The 23,569-nt window shown below is 46.0% G+C and overlaps 1 protein-coding gene across 3 annotated transcripts in view; it reads right to left on the reverse strand.

Annotated features, from left to right (window-relative positions):
• The window catches only part of LOC119180618 (uncharacterized), a 151,387-nt gene that overhangs the window by 15,897 nt on the left and 111,921 nt on the right, over positions 1–23,569 (reverse strand). Inside the window, exons 11-14 of one of the 3 annotated variants that reach the window (XM_075874982.1) lie at positions 20,544–20,822; positions 15,142–15,574; positions 12,982–13,296; positions 2,255–3,301 (exon numbers count right to left, since the gene is read on the reverse strand). In XM_075874982.1, the coding sequence (XP_075731097.1) occupies positions 2,255–3,301; positions 12,982–13,296; positions 15,142–15,574; positions 20,544–20,822 (2,074 nt within the window). Of the gene's footprint in view, positions 1–2,254; positions 3,488–12,981; positions 13,297–15,141; positions 15,575–20,543; positions 20,823–23,569 lie in introns of all 3 variants that reach the window. The other 2 variants (XM_075874981.1, XM_037431729.2) reach the window with 2 other exon arrangements.

A 23,569-nucleotide genomic window follows, 5' to 3' on the forward strand; every position in this document is an offset into this window, starting at 1 on the left:
CGAAGGCATTGGAATTCTCCCCTCACAAGATCTGGCCACACATGGTGACCACTGTGACGTCATGCGCATCAGGAAGATGAACCTGAAGCAAACTGCAGAAGCGAGGGCACACCGTCGCAACACAGCGAAGAGAGCTCGTGTTGAGGACACTGACCGCAAGAGCCGTGAAGGACCAAGCTATGGTGCAGGGGACTTCTAGACCCTTGCAGTGCATTCAAGGCAAGGTACTTTTCATTGTGCCCCAATTTGATGCAAAAAGAATGATTTCCTAATAAATGCCAACTTTGCGAACTTTCAAACTTGTTTTTCTCATTTTCATTTTTTCTGACAGTTTCACGTTTTCCGGGCAGCCTTTTAGAAACTTATATTCATTGTATAGTAACGAAACTTGGCACACATATTCTTCAACACATGCAGAATGCAAATATCTACTCTAAATTGCAATGCCTACCAGCATTAGTTGTGAAAATATTAGCTTATTGTTTCAAGGGAGTTTGAAAATAATAAGTCATTTAATACAATTTTTTTTTTCTTGGTTCCAATATTTCTGTGACATATCTATATAGATATTTGCACTTTTCAATCTACCAAGAGTCAAATAAGATCAGACACAGTGCTTTTACTGAAAGTTTAGTACATAAAAGAGTGCCCGCAAAAAATGTAACTTTTTGCTATTGTTTATGGCATAACTCAATAATTATAGCAGCTACACAAAAAATGATTGAATATTTGAAATCTGCATGAAAAACTATACTAATAACAAACTTTTCAAGTCTCTATTACTAGAAATAAAAAAAAAAACTTTTTCGAGGAGCGTCTCCCCTTAAAAGAAACATACTGATGTTTACGAAGCAGTTATTCCGTGATCTAGAAAATCAGTGCATCAATTTTTATTACCTCACAAAGCTTGAAAAGAAGTTTTCTGTGACAGACAGAGTCAAAAGCTTTGGCATAATCTATAAATATAGCATCCAGCTGACCTTGATTATGAAGTACCAAAGCAATGTCATTCGAAAACTGCCGTGACTGTCGAGTAGCTCGGTTGAAAACCATGCTGGCAGGACAAGATCACATCATGCTCAGTTAAGTACTTAGAAATGTGTTTGTGTACAATGTGATCCAGTAATTTACATGTGGTAGATAAAAATGGAATTGGCCTGTAGTTAGAAATTATTTGCTTGTTATTGGACTTAAAGACTGGGATGATATTAGTGGCCTTCCATATCCAAGGAATGGTAGACGCCTCAAGTAGCAAGCATTCCACTCAGAGTAACGTTTAAGAAAAATGTTAGGAATGTTGTCAGGACTACCGCTTTTGGTTGTGTTAACATTCAACAAAAAGTTATGTACACCTGTCAGGGAGTGCTGGGAGGGCGGGAGGGTTAAAAGGGTGGAGTGGAGTCATCGTCATCAACGAAAACAGATTGAACGCCTCAGAAATGCAGGAAGGCTCAGGGGTTCCATCCATGAAGATGACGAAGTACTAGAGTCTTTAGGATTGATTGTTTTGCAGAACCACGAGGGATTATATTTGAGAACAGATGATAGGGTGACGTTATAGTAGAAATGTCTCGCCTTATACATTTTGGCTTTTAGTGTGGTCTTTAGTGAGCTTAAAAGACTAACTAAGGAATGGTCTTTGTAACAGCATTTATGAACAAGCTTAACACGGCGCAGCAGGTGAATGATTTCCCCATTGCACTAAGGATGTCGTCCGTTGCACTTCACACATTTCATTTTTGGTTAGCGCGGTAGCACCAGCAGTGACACCAGGCGGCAAGGCTAGGTGGTGGCACAGGAGACATGAATGGCTCTCTCTGTCGCGTTGCGGCTGGCGTAATTACCAGTCTACTTTCGGGGTCCCGCGGGATACAGCGTCCGTGGGCCGTCTCCCCTGGGTCCCTAGCAGTGAGTAAAACATCGGCGACACCGCCTTCGTGTTACCTTGTATTTGTTCTAGTGTTGATCAAAAGTAGTTGAATAAATGTTGTTTGGTTTAGTTTGACTGTGTCTGCTGAGTCCATTCACTTCGAGAGCATGTCTCATTTCGAGACCCCACAGCATTTAGAAATTTCTGCTTTTAACCCCATGAGAAATGCAACACCCTAACCCCATCATGTCAACGCCACTCAGTCAAAATTAGAAGCAGAAACATTATACCATTGAAATCTTAAATACATAAGTAGGGCAGAAACTTGTTCATGGCATTCTGTCTCACACTAATTGTAAAGCATACATAATTTTTCTCACTCACCCGTTGATGCAGATGTATTGATGCCAGTGACAAACTCTGGCTGATCTTGCGTGAGTGGAGTGGCTGACCGCTTCCGTGAGCTTCCTGCCGACGACGGGCTGGGCACGGCACTGCCCCCACCGGGTGTGGTAGGTGTGTGAGGTCCCCCACGACAGGGCTTGGGCGAGCTCAATGGTGTCGTCTGCACACTGCCGGGGCTGGGGTTGGCCAACCGACCACCACCAACAGGATGTGAGAATTGTCGGGCACCAGGGTCGGTCGCTGGAGATGCTGTGCCAAGACGAGGGGACGGCGACGTCGGTGGGTGGGGACTGGGTGCCATGGGACCCCTCGCACCGTACGGTGGCGGTGGCCCCTGTTGGAGACGTGGACTTGCGCCAGATGCGGGACTCCTCGGTGGTGGCGGGACGGTGCCTGGACTCCCACTGCCGCCTGCCCCGCTTGCCCCGTAGTTTGGTGGGCTGGACCCCGAGGACCCGCGAACTGACGGCGAGAATGGCTGGAGGGCTGGACTGCCGCAGGGTGCGGATCCCGGAAACTGACTTCCGCCTGCGCCACACTGGGCAGGAGGCCGACCGCCGAAGGAGCTTGCAGCTGTCTGCTGCTGCTGGGCTACTGCACCGGGACTGAACACCATGCCGGGGCTGGCACCGGGCGCAGAAGGAAAACTAGATGATGGGCCAGCTGGACTGGCTCCCGGCGCACCAGGGAACCCCGAAGGCGTCGGTGGATTTGAGAAGGAACCAGGAGAATTAAAGCCGGCACATGAACTGGGCCTGTTGCCCGTAGAGCTGGCCACAGGACCCGTGGTACCATTATTGAAGTTTGGGTTGGGGCAGGATCCTGGCCGCGTAATGTAGCCACTGGGCGAGCCGGAGGCCGAGAACTCGCTGCCGCACGCTGGGAAGAGCCCCTGTGGTTGATTGGTGGCAGCAGCCCCCTTACGGCGTCGATCCTCGAGGTATGGCTTTTGGGCCGTCATGCCACCTTGCTGCTGCTGGGCTTGCCAGTCAGCCGGCGGATGGCCCATCATGGCTCCCTGGGGCCCTGCACAACAGCATGCCTGGTTTCCAGAGGCTGAAGACGTGATCCAGTCTTCACGCTTCACTGTCGCTGGCTTCTGGTGGATGTTTCTTTGTAGCAATCCGAGGTTCTGCCCGTCTGGTTGAGATGAAACATTTTCTCTTTTTTTTCTTTTTCTTTTTTGTTGGGAACAAGGCTCCTGCGTGGGAGCTGAAACACCATTTAAGCCTTTGTTTTGCTACCGAAGTTTTCTGTCAACCTTTCTATCAGCCACCCGCTTTGAGGCAGGCAGCTTTTAAAAGACATTATATATAACTTTCACTAACTCACAAACAAAACACTACAAAACTTCAAATTTTTCACACACTGTTGCCAGACCTTTCAGTTACACACTAAGCCTGAAAAGACTGTGCTGGTAAAGGCACGACTAAAATGCAAGCCATTTATTTCAGAATGAACAGAACCATGAATGTCTAGACATTACTCTTCTGGGCATAATCTGCAATGTCTCACAAGCTTTTGTTCAGACAGACGGGGCAGAGGGTTAGCGTCACTGGATTCCTTGAATAAATGAAGTAGTCATTCTCATTCAATTGAGTAAAATATGAGGAACGAATTCTCCATAGATTGTTCGGAACATAAACGAAATATTCATTAAATAAATTGTTATGGGATAAACAAAATGAACATTACACTCAAAATAAAGCCCAGTAAACCGTGCCAGTGCTTGTCTCATCCATTCTTTGTGGTCCATCCTGATTTCCACTGAAGTTCTCACCTTGAAAGCCCCAGTAGTTACACAAGCAGCTCAGCAGAGTTTAATGATCTCACACTCATCACAAAAACACTTTCATTACCATGCAATCAAACTCCATTATAATTGGTGCACATCGGTAGCTAGAAGCGGTTGCGCGACCATTTGCGACTGGCGACCAAAAAGCGACTGATGTTGACACTGGCAGAGGCTGAACGCGAGCGACCAGAAGTCGCAAAACCGGAGGGTCATTTCTGGATTTCATTATCAGCGAGAACTCTGGAGACCGGCACCGATCAACTGATCGCCACCAGCAGTGTGAGCGGAGCGAATCAAGCGCTCCGCATTTATTGTTTTCGTCCGTTCTCGCACAGCGTTCTGAGCAGCGTCAAGGAGTTCGACTAAAGGAAAGAACAAGAGACTGTGATGGCGCTGATGCACTTTGCCATGGTGTCAGCGCTGGCACAAAAGCCTCCAAATAAAAAAAGCCGGTGATGGGTGTGACCGACCCTTGGCTCGCGAGAGTTGGCCGGCCATGCAAGCCGCCTACCTCGTTAGCTGCGCTGAGACGACAAGGAGTATTTCCGAAAGTAGTGCATATTTAGAAGCGCTCCTTGAATACAACTTGACATGCCACAGCCTTCAATGCAGCACAAACGCATCTCGAATGCTAATTAGGCGATACCAAGGCATGAAGCACAAACGCGTTCCAAGCGCACTGCATTGAAGGTGGTGGCAAGTCAAGTTCAAGACAAAAAATGATTCTGAATACGGGGGAAGATAGTGCACAATCCATTTTCTCTTTATTTTGACAGTGTTTAGCTCCTTGCGAAGGCCGCCACGTAAATTAGACACTTTGCTCGAGCTGCTGCGCCCCGCCATCTCCAAGCCAAGTACTTTGCGGTGGCCATGGTGCCCCATACTCAGAGGAACCCAACCATTTGTACCTGGCGGCAAGAGGCCAGCGCAATAAAAAAAACAAAGAACAATGAGCCTCGATAGAAAGAAATGCTGGCATTACTTCTGGGCATCGCTGATTGGTTCCAGCAGCTTTGCGACTGCAGTCCCGCGACTGAAAAGCCGATCAGGAAGCGACTACCCAAAGCAGTCGCTTTGTGACCATTTGTGACTGTTCGCGACCAGTTGCTAATGGTCGCGCGACTGGTGCTAGTCGCCAGTGTGCACCGACCATTACAATGAAACTGCATTGACAACAGAAATACTAGATGTGTGCAAACACTGAATAGTATGTATTGAATTGGATATTAAATCTGGTCAAAAACGGCAAAATTTTGGTGCGAATTGAGTAGAATACTTTCAGAATATTTCTCGAATATTTTTGAAATACAGTCAACTCTTGTTAATTCAAACTCGAAGGAACCTCTGAATATTGTTTGAATTATCAGAAATTCTCAGATAGATGACTCTGGGTGAGGTGACACCACACATTATGATAAGGCATTGAATTTAACACATTAAAAAATTTTTAAATGTCTTTAAACCCTAACTACACGCAGTGAACGGAAAGCAGATCTGCAAAGTCCATAAGTTTATTGGCCATTTACTGCTGATCAGACCTTTTAAAGGAATCATGAATTTCTAACTGCTTCATTTCTATAGGTATGTGTCTTCAGCACAATGCTCTCCATATCAGTTGAGAAGCATCACAGTTTACCATGCGTGTACTTCGTTCTAAACATTTGTTTACTTGCAAAGCCTTTTTTTCTTGAAGACCTCAGGTACTTATTTTTTAGTTTTAGACTGTTAGGATAATATAAGCACACAAATTTTTAAATAGTAGTGGGAATACAAATGATATTTTCTGGTATGGACCTGCAAAAAGTATCAATTCACAGAATGATGGAGTTTGAATAAAAAAGGCTTTTAAATACATATGCCCAACCAAAAAATTTAATTTTGTTTGAATGACCCAAAAGTATCAATTATCTGTTTGAATTATCACAAGTCTGCTGTACTTCGAAGTGAAATTGCAACACATTAAAACAATTTTTAAATGTATTTAAACCCTAACTACGCGCAGTGAACAGAAAGCAGATCTGCAAAGTCCATAAGTTTATTGGCCATTTACTGCTGATCAGACCTTTTAAAGAAATCATGAATTTCTAACTGCTTCATTTCTATAGGTATGTGCCTTCAGCACAAAGCTCTCCATATCAGTTGAGAAGCATCACAGTTTACCATGCGTGTACTTCGTTCCAAACATTTGTTTACTTGCAAAGCCTTTTTTTCTTGAAGACCTCAGGTGCTTATTTTTTAGTTGTAGACTGTTAGGATTATATAAGCACACAAATTTTTAAATAGTGGTGGGAACACAAATGATATTTTCTGGTATAAACCTGCAAAAAGTATCAATTCACAGAATGATGGAGTTTGAATGAAAAGGCTTTTAAATACATATGGCCAACCAAAAAATTTAAGTTTGATTGAATGACCCAAAAATATCAATTATCAGTTTGAATTATCACAAGTCTACTGTACTTCGAAGTGAAATTGCAGGAAAAAAAGTTGAAGAGGGTTCCTAAGAATACTCCTTGAGATAGCAAGATTAAAATGCTTCTTTTGACTAGGTTGATGAAATGCTTGTGAGGCAGTGTTTGATAGTTGCTTCATTTATGTACTGTATTTATGTACATGATTTGGTGCAACCAAAATGTTACTAACAAAACTTTACTCAGGATAGGCAAAAATGCTATTTCCACACCGTATTCCCCCTTTTCAACTTCTGTAGAAGCCCAACTAATCTGGCGGACAAGGGTGCCTTCCCTTTTAGTCCGGAGTACCAAATCTGCCTCGTTGACTTCAATACAAAACAGCATCTATAATCCTCGTCCATTTTTTTCAGAAAATCTTTCTGCCGAAATTTCAAATCCAAAACGACAATAACTGAACCCCCTGCTGTGCACACATCTATCATCTCTACGTAGAAACCAGCGCTTTCTTGAGCCAATAAATTAATGACCGTAGCTGACACTGAAAGGCACCTGTGCCTAAATATGAGAATGTGATGGAGTGAAGCATAATTCAAAATCTGAAGGGGTCATTGCAAATCGAATTTTGAGTATACTTGTCTTTGGGAAGTTGAAATAGTTAGAATAGTAAAATCCCAAGGCAAATTGAATAGAATAGCAAACACTATTATAAAGATATTCTGAATTTGAAATATTTGCACACCTCTACCTGATATTAGAAAAAAAAATCACTTCACTACTTCAAAATTTTGTTCCAGAAACATCAGCCTTCATTTGCTTTGGAAACTACTCTCTCTATAAGTGACAAGCCAGTAAAATGGTTTCAAGAACTCAAAAATCAAGGGCTAGATGTGTAGTACAGTCTAGTCTTATCACAGTAACACCTCGATGCTACAGGGCGGGTGGAAAGCTGCGACCTATAAAAGGGGCCCTGTGAAACTTTTTTAGCCAGGTCAGGAGGCACTGTTGATTGGTAGGCAACACTCGTGGGAACATGCGAGCCAAACATAGCACAGCAGGCTAATTTAAAATTAATTCTCAAAGACAGAAAATTGTTCACTCTTCAATCTATAAATAATGCCGTATATACAAATACCTGCACTACATACCCGACCTTACTGCCAATGGCTGATTTGAGCATCATGCATAGTTGCCGCTATCGCTATGGGAGGCCGCCATGTGCTTGCGCGTGTACTCAGGGTCACAATGAGTGTAAGTGGCGTGTTCGAAGCATAACAAAAAAAAAAAAAATAGGAAAGTGCTCAAGGTCACGATGCATGCGTGACGGGGCTTTCCCTGGGCCATCGCTCTCTGCTTAACTTCCAGCATGCTCGTGAGGACGAGAGAAAAGAGAAAACAATTACAGCATGCTACTAATATCTGTAATAACCCTGTTGCAAGGTCACCACCAAACTTTTTAAAGGAACACTAAAGGCTATTATTGGGTCAACCCTGACTGTTGCAGTAGTGGTCGAGAAACCTCGTAATGCTACTTTTATGCCAAGAGGGTGCTTATTTTGAAATAAAGTTACCTTTTAGTGGTTCGCATCGGATTAAGGCACTTCATATCACCTGCCTGAAAGCAGTCTGTTTGACTTCACTATTGGCCTGCCCGACGTTCCCCACCTTTACTGCGTGGCCTAGTAGCACAAGCAGCAGCAGAGTGAAAGTAGCGGGAGCCACAGCAGCAACAACTAGTGAACGATTTTCCGCCTGCTTGGTTCAACCAGGCCCCACTAGATGACACCGCCTGTCCAGCCTCACCAGGCGAAAACAGAAATTTTGAACCAGTCGTGCCATTTCTCATAGTGCGTTCCGTTCCCAAATTGGAATTAGAATTATCTACAACCTAGGAAGTACCTAGCCAATCTTAATAAAACAAAAAGTATCTTGTTTCTTACAGTTAGAAAATCGTTATGCTTTGCTGAATTCAATGTAAGCAATACTATTATTCACCTTGTTTTGTTTTTTATTTCAAACATGAAAATTTTTATGCCGAGGTCCACCATGGCTCCGCTGACGTACTTCCGCCACAGAAGTGACGTTGCAAAGTATACACCAAGGAATTGAAAAGGAAAAAGCCAAAAGGCTAACATTCGTTGCATGGAATCGAACCATAAACCTCTCGATTCTGATTGCCCGACCGGCGCTACTCACTTCGCCAAGGAGCTTACGTTGCCAAGAGTGCTAACCGCAAGCCATTTATATACATCATACACTGTTTAGCAGTCGTCAGAACTTCTAAATTTTAGCATGTTTTCATTATCAGTGGCTTTCATTATTAGTATTGGGCGCGCTCTAAAGGTCGTCGCCTCCACAAAGCATGGTCTCTCCTGAGTGCGCGCGCTCATCAGACTCGTACTTCGGAAGAAGACAAAATTCACTTTGCACGCGGCCGCGTTTATGAACGGAGCACGCTGCTGATACATGACTAGGAAAGAAGTGCGGCAGTTGTTCGCGCTTGTCTTGTGTACAGTTGCAGACCGAAAAAAAGTCCGAAAAATTTGTTTTTGTCAAAATATATTGACTATTGTATCAGGCAGGCTTAAAAAAGTCCATGATTTCTGTTTTGCCTCATACTACGCTTGGAAGCAATTTGATTCGCCCGTATTTGTGCCAAGGTGACATAGTCACCATAAATGTTTGACAAAAGCATCACCGCGGTGGCAATCTCTGCCGCCATCATCTGAGCCGCTCTCAAGCTGCGGCACAACCTGGCTAAGAATTTCTTCGTCTGTGGGCTCCGCGCACGAAACAATGTCATCGACCACACGAGCAAAGTCCTTTAATGTCATCGCGGCAGGCACATCCACTCCACCACTGCGCAGGTTGCGCATTAGGTCATCCCCGCCATCGGTGCCGTCTGGGTCGCCTACGTCCAAGTCATCCGCCTCGGGCTCTTCACAAGCAACAAACCCGGCATACCTAAAGCAATGTACAATAGTGTCTGCTCTCACCGTCTTCCAAGCTTCGGCCAACATATGGACAGCGGCCAGAATGTCGACCTTGTAGACCTTCCCATTGTCAAGGCACAAGATGGTGCGGCTGAGCAAGGCGGGCACAGTAGTGTGCCTTGATATTTCGGATGATGCCTTGATCCATTGGCTGGAGCACGCTTGTGGTGTTGGGCGATAAAAATTCTAGCTGTATGACCTCGAAGTTCGGTACACTACCGTGTGCGCCACAGTTGACAACAAAAATATCCCTTTCCTGCCTTGCCGCACAAGCTTGCGGTCAAGTTTGCGTAGGTATTTTTTAAATAAACACTGCGTGATCCATGCCTTGGAGTTACTGTTGTAGTCCACAGGGAGGGTCTTCACCGCCTTGAAACACCTAGCATTTCTCGCCTTCCCGATTACAAAAAGAGTCAGTTTTTCTGTACCGATGGCGTAGGCACCTACCATTACTGTTAAGCGCTCCTTGCTAAGCTTCCCGCCGAAGCACGATTCTTCCGAAAATGCTAGCGTAAGGTCCGGGAGCATCTTAAAAAAAAGCCCTGTCTCATCGCAGTTGAAGATGTTCGAAGAAGCGTATTCTTTAAGCAAAAATCACAACTTCGCGACACAGTAATCGGACACAAGAGTCTGGTTGACCACTCCGTTTTCAGCGCTAACTTTCTTTAACAGAATTCCACACCTCTTTTTGAAGCCACGAAACCATCCGTCAGTGAATTTAAAATCCTCAATGCCCGTTTCGAGTGCGAACGAGTCGACTTTCTCCTTCAACAATCTCCCGACAGAGGCAGGTTCTTTGCCAACACTCTTTCTAACCACAACTGCAGAGTATCCTCAAGGGCCGGATGTAAGCCTTTGCTGTCGTTTTTCTGGCTTTTGTAGTATGAATTCTGAAACGCTGTCAAAATCTTCATTGAAATTTGGACATAGCCGAATACCGTTTGCTTCGATGAGTTCCCCAAGCACATCGAACCACCAAATTTGCCAGCAGGTTTTCAGCGTAAGAAAAAGGAATGTGGACGAAATGTAAAGTATCGTGACACTTGACCAATCTCAGCTTGCATATGAATGTGGCCAGTTGTTTGACAATGGTGCAGGGAATAATATACAAATTCGAGGGCTTATGTGATTAGAGTTCTTTTACGGCCTATCAGATGTGCGTCCAAAAGTTGATCTGCGATAGCTGCATTCGTTTCGGAAAAGTGCATTTCATCCTTCTTATTCGTGACGCCAAAATGAATCTTGGCGAAAGAAGAACCGGAAACAGGGAGTGCACTGCTCACCAAGCTCCAACCAACCAGCGATGGCTGAAGTAGACAGTCCCGAAGATGAACTCATCAAAAATAGCTCCTGAGGAATAGCATGACTGCTTTTCAGTTTTGCTTGTAACTAAACAGTCATCTTTGATTACAGATTAAAAAGGCACGAGTCCTCAGCTGTACATTCGAACATTCGTGGAGTCAGAACTCCTGAAGTGCAAAATCTAATGTGAACGAGTTTTGTTAACTCATTCAATTAAACCATAATCATGATCATTATCGTCAGGCAGACTATGCCCACTGCAGGGCAAAGGCATCTCCTACATTTAACCAATCAACCCAGTTTAGCGCTTGCTGTGGCCCCATTATACAGAGAACCTCATTGATTCAAACTCAATTATTTCAAGATCTCACTTAATTCAAACTATTTCCACGGTCCCGTATTTTGCAATATAAGTTTGAGCAATAATTTGAAGCGGAAGTCAGCACCAGTTCATTTAATCAGAAAGCTCCAGTTTAGTTTGCCAATCACAGATTCCGATTTCGCCGCATATCCACGGAAACAACAGTCCTTAAGAGCCACTAGGCAATGTATTGTAGTGATACCAATGAGTGGCAGCTGGAGCACCCCAGCCTCACTATTTCCAGCAAAAAAAAAATAACATTATCAAAAAAAAAAACACAGGGGGGGGGGGGGGGGGGGTCGTGATCAACTGAAATGTGCACCTGCGAAAAATAAGATATGCTTCACTGCATCATGGTAGTGACGCGCAGGCAGCATGTAGCATGCTTTATGCAACGTCAATGCATCATGATTTACCACTTCTTTCTGGGAATATAACGAAAGTAATAAAGAACAGTGCGGCAGAATTTGCAATGTGTGCAAAATTCGAAGTACCAGTTACTCCAGCAACTTGTACACTTGCACTGCTGGCGGAGTTCTGGCCTGCAACACCAACTTCGAAAACTTGGTTCGAAAGCTTCAGTGATCATGTTTTCCAGCCGAAACACATAGAGAATTTCGTCACGCTGTCCATTGTTAAATTCTTTATTCTACCAGAAAGAATAGGCAAATGGTCGCATAATGAAGTGCTGACGCAGTGAGGACATGCTGCGTGTGTGTCATTACTGTGTTGCAGTGAAGATGTCTTGTTTTTTGCAGGTACGCATTGCAGTTGATCTTATGTCCCCCTCTTCTGGTGACAGCAGAGAGTCCCAGCTTCCCCCCTGTTTGTCGCAAAATTGTAACCAGGTATTGCTGGAAAACATAACCCTTGGTGCCACAAACTAGCCGGCACAGCAAACGGCCAGCCCCTATAAATGCGAATAATTTCAAGTTCCTTGCATCCCACTTTCTGTATGTTTGGCTGATTCGAAAAACCTGCTCCATTTAAAAATTTTTTCATGGTCCCAGTGACTTTGAATTAATGAGGTTTTCAGCAAACATCTTGATCTCATCTGGCCACCCCACTTCCTGCTTCTCCCTCAGAGAGGTGCCTTCTCCCTCACACACAGTGCTGATATGGAGGCAGGGTATCGCAAAGCAGTGACTTTTGCATTATTCGATGCCATTCTTATCACCCATCACTCGCAGCTAGCTGATTTTGTTGATAATGCAGACGAACAGCCGCTCTGATTAGTTACCACACTGGCCAAGCGCAAACATAATGATAAGCATCGGTATCAGAAAAGGCATCATTCCGCGGTTGCACCCAGAAGCTACGAGAAGGAAACCACGAACTATGAACCGAGCGACTGAGCTTTAGCTTCGGACAGTCTGCGGCTAAAAAAAAAGCCAGCAGGGCAGTCTCATTGCCATCGCTACCGAGCAATGCGGGCGCCCATGCTTGCTGAACAGCGGTGGTTTCTGGTGGTGCCAACTGGTTTTAGACTTCGTTGACGCATTTTCAGGCTCTGAAAATGCATCGAAATGTAAAAGATTGGGTTTACTGCATGCATAGCAATAAGTATCTGAGCCTGGAATTGGGTCGTAAAATTTTGTTGAAGCGGGGCGACCGAAGAAAAAGTGTTTGTTGTGGAGACAATATTTATGCATTGACTCCTATGAGCTGCTGACGGGGAATCACGAATTTTCGTTCGTTGGAGCGGAGTTCGACTGTATCAGTTTCCCCGGGTGATGACAAATGAAGGACATTATCCATAAGTGCCCGTCGCTGTAAACATAATCTCATCTTTCATGCGACAAGAGGACATGAGCCATGCAATGTAACTTTCTGCTAAGCCTTACCTGGACCGAAGTGTTGCTGCTGCTGCGGCTGTGACTGCTGCTGCATTTGCGGAGGCATGCCAGCACCTTCATGCTGGTGGTCCCCACAGTGCCCAAACTGGTCGGGGCCCCTAGGGCGGGGGGGCACCCCACCCCCCTGTGGCTGCTGGGGAGCCCCAGTCTGCTGCTGCTGCTGCTGGCCAGGGGGGCCTGTAGCGTTGCCCATGACTTGCTGGTCTGGGAAGAGCAGCTTCTGCATCTTACGGATCATCGCTAGCTGCTCTTCACGATGCTGCCTCTGCTGGGGTGTCAAGTTTTCGTCCGGCACTTTGACTCCTGTGAGACAAATCCGGCTTAACACTGTTAGTCCAGTGGCCAAGATGTCATAGGCATAGTCAGACTTTTTGATAAGGCATAGTCAGACTTTTTCTCAATGTGTGCTGGCGCCAGCCTTAGATGTAACAAGAGACCCTAAAAACATATTATATAGATAGTGTAAGGAATGTAGCCCCCTCCTTCCTTTATTTCTTTCTTTTCATAATATTCAAATTGTATCTCTGAATCAGGGCGAATTTTTCAGCAACAAAAAAGCCTCTTTTCTGGAAAATCCATCTAGACTTGGTGCTACAAATGTGTGGTTATTCATTTCCGTACAACCTTTCTGCCACTAAGCAGGATCTTGTATAACTTATTGCAGCATAAGGAGCAGCCCTTGCACAGTACCAAACTTATCGGTCTGCTCTCTTTTTCCAACTCAAGAGTGCAAAATACTTCATTATCCTTCATGCGTGCCCAACAAAAGAAAAAAAATAATAGTAGTTCTATTCGTACTCACGAATATAGCACACTTAGCAATTCTAGTTCGTTCTCAACAAGACCAAAATGGCGCCGATCGAGCGCGTAGTTCCCGCGTATCGTAGAGCCGAAACCTGCGCTATTCGCCCTCAATTTAAAGGGCAGGATGCCCGTTTTCGGTTTTTTAAAGTTGAATAACGATAAAAGTTGATGGTATTCGGCTATGAAATTTTGTAAATAGGTGCGCAATGATGTCGGGAACGCGAAAAGAAGGTCCACGAAAACTCGATTTTTTGGCTGATTTTCGGTCCCGAAGTGCCGCGTTCCCCTTTAAGCACACCTTCAGGGTTCATCCATGACACTCGAAAACTCGTTTTATTCTAACACTTGTCACAATCACTCCTGATAACACTGTGCACAAAACGACACATTAAGCATCCACAAACATGCAAGCAACAAACATATGAATTTCCTCCAAATTCGCACAGTGGGCATGATTTTATTGGCAGATAATTTTTTTTTTCAATTTTGGGCTGTCAACCAGAGAGGTTGACCTTACATGGGCTCAGCCATTGCACGAGTTTGTGTGAATTGCATGTACGTATTAGATGAATTGCAGTTTTGCTAGATGTCAAAAAGAAAGGAGGCTAAAAACACAAGTAATGCCAGCTTGCTCAAGTTCAAGCTGTTTCCTTAAGCTTTTTTATAACTATAACAAATTTTTTTCTGTATTTCTTTCTGGTATGGCTCACTTTAGTTATTGGGAAAAAAGCGTCGCACTAACTAAAATACAGAAGTCGCCTTTAACGTTACTGCCAAATAATTGTATTTTCTGGGAGCATATCGAGTTGCTTTCATTTTCGCAATTGCAAGCGTAGGAGCTGAGAAATCATACTATGGGGGAATGTATCAATGAGGTTCTACTGCCATTTTCCTTTTTTCAAGCTCAAGTTACCCAATGATGACACAAATTGTCTGCAGTGTAATGCGACAGCGTGTTGAAAAGGCGAATGGAAAAAAGAAACAGGCAAACCAACCAACGTTTACCGAAGCAGGGATGTCTCAGGCCAGAGTTAGCAATTGGACAAGGGAACTTGTTTTCTTTGAGGAAGGCTGGTGTTGGCAAAAACAAGCTGAAGCATCTCCTTTCTGCTCGCTGTCTGTTGTGGCAGCTGACAGTGGGCAGCAAGGGTCACCAATTAAGTGGAGCACATTCGGGCTCACTCAAGCTCAGACTCACCAAAATCTTCCAACCCAGACTCACTCGAACTCTGAGTCACTTGAATTTTTTTTTCTCAACTGGGCTCACTTATTCAGACGTGTATGAGAATGAGTGCGCTGACTGATCAGTGATATTGCCAACGTCTGGTAGGTACTGCTGCTCACCCGCATTCATCTGAGCCGGATTGCCACCACAACCGGGTCCTCCCATGCCAGGGTAGGCCCCTCCGCTTGCGGGAAAGCAGCCACCGTTGGGTGGTCCGCAGCCCTGAGGATGATGGCCCTGCTGGGGCCCTCGGTTGCTGGCCGGCGACGGGCCCCGCTGCGGCGCTATGCCTGCGGGGCCGTAGGGGCCGGCCCCCCAAGATTCCTGAGGCTGCCAGGCAGCTCCTCCGGGATGGGTAGGTCCACACGCGTGAGGAGGGCCGCAGAACCCGGGGCCGAATGTCTGGGGGACCTTCATGGCCCCACCACCGGGAGTCGGTCCCATGGGGCCCCCCGGCATACCCTGGGCGCCTCGCTGCTTCATTTGGGCTAGAGTGTTGAGCCAGGCAGCCGGGTTCTGTTTGCTGAACTGCTGGATCTTGAGGGGGTGTTTCTGTAGAGCACGCAACGATATACTTGTTTAGGATGCTGCGGAGAGCAAAAGTAATCAAAAAGTCTCGTGGCCACAACAACTGCTGACTTGGCGTGCTGGTAAGGTAAAAACAAAACCAGCACACTACTCGGAGTGTTTGAGGTACACAACAGAGGAGGAGGAAATGTAAATAATTGACACCTTGTCCTTCTGCCTGTTTGTCTTTCTGCTGTGCACTTCATTTACTTTGATTAGCATGTGCCAACGATACAATGCACAACTAGTAAAGCAGGCTCCATCAAATTTAAAAGTATGTAGAGCTGTGCAAATAGCAGACTTTTGAGTGAATTCAGATAATTTTACAATACTTCACAAATATTTTTAAAATACTTCAAGGTGAAATTAGAGAAGAAACATTTCAGTGTTTTATAATATAATTTAGAATATGCTCAGGGATCATAAGCATATTCTAAATCACAATATAAAATAATTATAGCTGCACCATGGTGCAGCTGGGCACCACCACATTGGGCTCTTTAGAAAGAGCATTTCTCCATCTTCAAATTTCCCACTTCAGTTGAAGGAGAAAAGTTTTTTCAGAAACAACTTCTCAAATAATTTTTCCTTCAGAAATATTCCAGTACAAAAAAGCAAATTTCTTAAGTTCGCTTTGAGGCCTTCGAATGGTCACGACCACCTGGTTGCTTCAGCATGCCTTGCATTCGGTTCAACTCTAACTCCAGGAGTGTTGTCTGTTATTTGCGCTTTGCGAGGTCCCGGCTGTTTACAGTACTTAGTGACGCATTCACACTGGTTCTGTGTAGATAGGTCGGCAATCATTTGGAGTATAATTACACTTTAGTTTGGCACTTGAAAGCGGAACTTCAATAATCAAGTTAAAATAGCAAGCCATGCTTGTCATGAACGTCGCACAGGTGCATCTTTTACTCATGCGATTCGTAGTTAGAGATTTTGGTTATCGGCCCTTTGAACCTTCCGAATTAAGACCGTCTGAGAAAACGCTTTTTACTTGCGATCGAGCAGGACATACTTTGAAATGTCGGGCACCGCAGCCATGCACACTGCAACCCAGCTTACTACTGAGTGTCGTGGCTAGGCCTAACTCCACTCACAGCACTGGTGCACGAGACGAATCCGAACTTTAGATACAAGAACATCAAGCTAGCGGGCTGCATACGAAAACAAAAAAGCCGCAACGTGCTTCGTTGCAAGCAACACATTGCATTCCCTGTTGACTCCTCGTAACCGCAGATGAACATTTTAGGCGTCGGCAATGGACCCACTGGCCAAGCTCAGAGCACCGGTGGAAGCAACTAGCAGTTTTGCATGTTGACTCTGGAGAGGCTAACATCCCCTGTGAGGTTGTTTGCGCCTCAAGGCGCACGTGTCTCGCGCAAAAGCTGCATTTAGGGGCCACAATTATTGAGCGGTAGGTGGCGTTGTGCTTGTGAGCGTTTATCGCCACCACCATCATCATGGTTAGAAAACGTCAGCGCAAGGGGCGAGGCCTGGCGGCAAGCCTTGGTGGCGGCGAGCGAGAAATAAGCTGGTCTTTTTCTCTGGTGGCGTTTGGCCCGAACGGTTGTCTCTCGCAGTGGGACCCCAGTGTACGGCACCACGGGCCAATCGTTGGGGGGCCCTTGTGGTGAGTCAGGCATTAGCGACACTGTTTTGTTTGTCATGTCGTTGAAAGCTGTGTATTATTGTGTAAGGTAGTTCAGCGTGTGAACCACAATTGATGTTATAATAATTCGCTGAATCGTCGTTCTAAAAGTAGTTAAATAAATGTGTGTTATTTGCGTCGTCCCTGTAGTATCGTAAGGGCGAAGGATAAGACGATGCATGGCCAGAACAAGAAGGAACAATCTTTATTCACGAGGCTGCTGTCTTGGTTTTAATACCCTGGCCCGAGGCCGGAGTATGCGCCGTGGCGAGGGGTGGAGGCACGTGTTATCAGTATGTTCTTCGGCGCGTGCACCTGATAATCTACGATATATCACTTCCTCCCCTCTGAGCTAGAACCTATCCGGCGGCTTGCGGGCACGGGTGGAGCGTCGGAGTGGGAGTGGTTCTGCCGTGGACCTTGGACTTGCTGGTCGGAGTGGGAGTGGTTCTGCCGTGGACCTTGGACTTGCTGGCTCGATGCCACCGCCAGACGCTTCCTCACCAGGCTCGGACAGACCGGCCTGGAGGGCTTCGCTGCTAGTTGACTGGATGCCGCTGGGTGAGAGTGGCAATTGCTCCATGGCAATTGGCGTTTCGCACGGTTCTTCCTTAACCGGTGTCGACGAGTCGCGTGGTCGTACTTGATCGACGTGTCTACGTTGCACCCCCCTTGGCGTGTTAACGGTTAACAATCGCTTGCCTTCGACTTTTGTCACGGTTCCGGGTAGCCACCTTTGACCTAGCTGACTGTACTGTCGACTCCACACCTCCCTTCCTGGTGCAAACTCTTTCTTTCCAGAGTTCGGAACTCCGTTGACGGTAGCCTCCCTCTTCGCCCCGTCTTCCTCTGCCAGGTAGGTGCTCAGGCGGGTCCGTGGTTGGAATCCAAAAAGCCTTTCCGCGGGCGACTGCTCCTCTCGGGTCGGTGTGGTCCTGTAACGCAACAAAAATTTGGCAAGCCGACTTTGCAGCGTTCCCACCCGATTTTTCTTCAGGCCCTCCTTGATGGTGCGTACTGCCCGTTCCGCCAAACCGTTGGATTGCGGGTAGTATGGGGCCGTCGTTACGTGGCGCACCCCATTTTCCCGGAAGAACCGCGCTGTCTCTGCACTGGTGAATTGCGGACCATTATCCGACACGACAGTCCGTGGTATGCCAAATCGCGCGAAAATGCACCTAAGTGTGTCTACCGTAGTCGCTGCTGTCGCCGTCTTCAAGGGCACTGCTTCGATCCACTTAGTATCGGCGTCGACGAGAACGAAGATCATATGCCCTTCCACGGGACCAGCAAAATCCACGTGTAGGCGGTACCACCGTCTGTTGTTCTTTGGCCAGTTTGCCGGGACCTGCGCTGGGGGCATGGGCAAACACTGCACGCATTGGGGACACCGTTTTGCAAGCATTTCAATTTCACCGTCTAGCCCTGGGTACCAGAAAATTGAGCGCGCGAGGTTCTTCATTGCCGTCATGCCTGGGTGCGTATCGTGCAACTCTTTCAAAACAAATTGCCGGGCAGCTTTAGGCAGAACCACACGGTGGCCCCAGTAGAGTATCCCGTTACTCACGGCCAATTCATGCCTCCGTGAAAAATACGGTTGGTACTGCTGTTCCTCTGAACCGAGACGCCTTGGCCAGCCTTGCAAGATCCAAGTCTTCACTTGCTGAAGTACGTCATCTTTGCTGGTGTGGTCTGAAATACTCTGCGCAGACAAAACAAAATCATCCATAGCCTACGCATACAGGACATATTCGGCTAGTTCATTTTCCCAGCCCTTATCGCGAACTGGTAATGGCAACCGGCTTAGAGCGTCGGCATTTGCATTTAGCTCTCCTTTTCTGTATTCCAAGTCGTATTGATAAGCTGCTAAGAGCAGCGCCCAACGTTGAATGCGGGCCGCTGCCATTTGCGGAATGGGTTTATCTGGACTTAGCAAACCAGTCAGAGGCTTGTGATCGGTGACCAGAGTGAACTTGTTGCCAAACAAATAATCTCGAAATTTTACAACGCCGAAGACAAGCGCTAGTGCCTCCTTTTCCAATTGTGAATAATTACGTTCCGCCGACGTTAGAGTTCTCGAGCGGAACGCTATGGGATGATCCACTCCTTGTATGCGGTGCGACAAAACTGCGCCTATACCCTCGGCCGACGCATCACACTCAAGCCGCAAGGGTCTTTGGGGGTCGTAATGCACAAGAAAGTTCGCCCTTCTCATGGCGCGCTTGGTTTCTTGGAATGCTGTTCTCTGTGCGGGCCCCCAACACCACAGTGCTCCTTTAGACAAGAGTCGGTGTAACGGGGCCAAAGTGGACGACAAGTTTGGTAGAAATTTGGAATAGTATGTGACCAGTCCTAAGAATGATTTAAGCTGGCTTACCGAAGTCGGTGGTGGTGCCGCTAGCACTGCTTCCAAATTGTCCTGCAGTGGGTGGAGGCCTTTTGCATCGATTCGGTGCCCTAGAAATACCACTTCTTTGTCCCGGAAGTGGCACTTCTCCTTGTTCAGTGTTAGGCCGTTCGCCCGAAGTCGTTCGAACACTTGCCGCAGTATCGTTGTGTCATACTCTTTTTCTGCTACAATAATGTCGTCCAGGTACACTTTCACCCCTGGTATACCCTGCAGCACGGCTTCTATGCGCCGCTGAAACAGCGCAGGCGCTGAGGCAATGCCAAAAGCCAAGCGGTTGTAGCAGAAGAGGCCTTTGTGTGTATTCAACACAGTTATCTTCTTAGCATCATCATCCAGGGGAAGCTGGTTGAATGCGTTTCGTAAGTCGAGTGTGCTGAACACTTCGCCTCCTGATAGCGCCGCAAAGATGTCGTCAATTTTCGGAAGCGGGTACTGCTCTGTTCTTGTCGCTGGATTAACTGTTAGATTATCAGGCGCGTGCACCTGATAATCTACGATATATCACTTCCTCCCCTCTGAGCTAGAACCTATCCGGAGCATGCGCCGTGGCGAGGGGTGGAGGCACGTGTTATCGGTATGTTCTTCGGCGCGTGCACCTGATAATCTACGATATATCAGTCCCGACCGCGTCTTCCGTGTCTGTTCACTCCGAAGAGCATGGTGTTCTCTCACAACGAGACCCCACAGCTCATAAAACGCATGACCAAGCATGCTGCATGTTAATTTTCCGCTAGTATAAACTGTTACATCTCCCCCCTGAAGTTTGAATAGTTCAAACAGTAAAACATTGGTATGAACAGAGTCACTTAGCAAAAGGTATTAGAAAAATATTTGAAAATTGGAATATTCGCACAACCATAAAAACATCCTAAATCCATTCAGAACAGCATATTCACCTCAAGGATACGCTTAGTTCCTGGCTGTGCACAGTGGAATGCAATGATGCTGGGGCATTGTCCAGTCAGCACAGCCTCGGCCGCCTGATTTGCCAGGCCTGTCGTGAAAACAAAGATCTGGCTCTGCTGCTGCATGTACTGTGCTTCCAAACCGCCACCACCAACACCTGCACCACCCTGCGGAGGCATGGGGCAGCCTGCCCCACCAGGGGGCATTGATGACCCCGATGGCGGCCTGTGGAGCCCTGAAGTGCCCATGTTGCCACCATGGGGTAACACCTGCGTAGTACAAGAACCAATGACTTATTGAAAATATTCAAAAAATGAGCCTGTCCCCCATTTACTTGATTGTATCGAAGCATTTCTTTTTCAAATTTTTGCCACCACTTGAAGCTGAGCCTCAACAATCAAATACTTGTAAGAAAAATGTCACAACACATACAATTTTAACCGAGACCTTCTGTTTCAGAATGCTTGTTGGCAACTAGCGCACATGCATCCTAGTTAAATATATCGCAAGCCGAAACGTTTTTCTTTGTTCGGGCATACTTCCAGTGTGTGCCAATCGTTTCACTGGTGACTTCTATGGGTGAATAAGTCTTCATATCAATGAATCTATAGTTCCTGAGGAACAAGGGAAAGTGGAACCAAAGATGATGTCATATAGTGGTGATAAAAAGTTCTGCCTTTCTTTCAACCCTTAATGAAGCAAATGTTGCTGTTCAAGAAATGTGCTTTTGCAGCTGTATGAACATGCAAACAGACTTGGATATACAGTCGAACCCGTTTATAACGAACTCGAAAGTGCCACGATAAATGGTCATTATATCAGCAGTTCATTGTATATAAAGCCGCCCATAAAAACGGCCACATAGTGGCCAAAACGTTTTTTTTGTGCATATTTTTTATTAACAAGTGCGAACAAACCCTCCGCTGACAAGCTAAGCCTTTTCGCGTGTTAAACGACGCCCGTTTGCAATGCACTCACGCCGTTTGACTGAATCGCGATCTCCTGACGTTCAACCAGTCACCCCTGGCTAGTTGCGTGTAGAATGTCCCTTACCCTAGCTACTCTCGCCGTCACATGCCAGTTCGCTTGCAGTCCAATGTATGCGCGTGTTTGTGCGTTCTTCGCGCATGTTTCACTCGGGATTGTGCTAGGTCGCGGCGGGTATCATGTTCGATTTTCGCGAGCAACGTGCGCAAGCGGCCTCGTATGACGCGGCGGCGGCGAACTTGCGAACGACACCATGAGAGGCTTGTACCACCAGCGCTCCGCCGAGCAGTTATCTGCAGATGATTGTGATAAGCTCACCGGCAGTGAGTCAAAATGGCACGTTCATTGCCACCGGCCACCTCGCTATCGCTCTTTTTTATGCTTATTCGTTAAGGCATCACCACGACCGCGGGTAAGTTGTTATCATTAATCGACCGGTCTTTACTGTTACACAGGCTTTAGAATGGTGAAAAATGACCAAAAGGTCAATTTTTCGAATTTGTATACGCTAGGCTTGTGCAAATTTAAAGAACAGTTGAGTATTCGAATTCTCTTCGATTCGAATTCAAATTATCGAAAGTATTCGCAATGAACGAATAGATGTATATTAGTCGGCATGTTACCATCTGTAAAGATGGTTTCACTGCACTGTAGGGGTGCTAAGCCATGAAAGCACCTATTCAAGAAAATTCGCTTTGCCACAAAGCCCTCCTTTAAATTTAAAGGGGCCCTGCAACACTTACTGAACATGGTCAGAAAACGCTGTCAATCGGTAGTCGAGGCTACCGAGAACACGCAAGGCAAATATTCTAGGGCAGCACGAGGCCTGTAATAAATTTTCATAATAAATTTACAAAGCTAAAGATTGCTTTCTTCCCCCGGCAGATAACACTACAAACTCAAAAATCACTTGTCACAGTCAAGAAGGAATATACGGCTCTGGTCACAACCATTGGCTGATTTGAGCACGGCGCGCTCCTCGTTACCAGGGCCGCCACTTGTCCACGAGTATGTGCGCAATCGCATTGAAAAGCTGTGTATTCAAAGAAAAAAAAAAGGTGCTCAAGGTCACGAGGTGCATGTGACGTATTTTCTTTCGCCATGCCATTCTTCCCTGCTTAGCCTTCAGCTATTTCGTCGAGACTAGAAGAGAGAATGCAAGCGGGCAACAAATTTTTGGATCTCCGCTCGTACTGAACTGATTCTAGAAACTTTGCGGCAGTAAATTTGTGAGGCAACAAGCATGTTTACTGGCTTTACGACTACTTGAAAAAGTGTTGCAAGGCCCTTTTAAAGGAACATGTTGACCTCAAATCGATTCTTCATTTTATTAAGCTTGTTATGATGGCTTATATGATCCAAGTATAATAAATTTTAAAATGTTAAATATCTTACAGGTTATCACTGGCATATAAATTTTAAAATGTTAAATATCTTACAGGTTATCACTGGCATCCTACCGAAACTACTACTCATGGTTGTTTCAATTTCCTTTGAACGAAAAAAAAAAGGCATTTGCATAGAGCTTATAATTCAATTCAAATGAAGTATTGTGCAGGTTAGTTAGGTCATGATAAATATTCCCTTAATTTTTTATCTCATACATATAATTTGAATTCGATTCGAAATGATTCAGTCAAACTCGCAATTCGCTTTGAACCTAAAACTCACTATTCGCACAAGCCTACTATACGCACGTGTTCTGAAATTGTGGACGCTAAATTCGATCAATAATTGGGTTCAAATTTGTTATAAAGTCGCTATGGGAGTAGCGAAATACCCCGCGGAAGGTAAAATTTGTTCGAACTTCCTGTGCACGCCGCTGGCAAATCAGTCGGCCGATCGCCGCCATCTTAAGCTCGTTTTGAAGCTGATTTCTTTGCGCACATTTTGCCGCCCTTCAAAATAGTGTCACATGAAAAGAACGGCTGCTCTCGCCCCTTTTCTGAAGCCCCCTTCCTGATCACTCATTGGCCAGAGTGCGTGCGCGCCAGGCGAGCCCCCCGTCTCTCTTCCCATTGGCTTATGC

The sequence above is a fragment of the Rhipicephalus microplus genome, chromosome 10, assembly GCF_043290135.1.
Source record: "Rhipicephalus microplus isolate Deutch F79 chromosome 10, USDA_Rmic, whole genome shotgun sequence".
Lineage (NCBI taxonomy): Eukaryota > Metazoa > Arthropoda > Arachnida > Ixodida > Ixodidae > Rhipicephalus > Rhipicephalus microplus.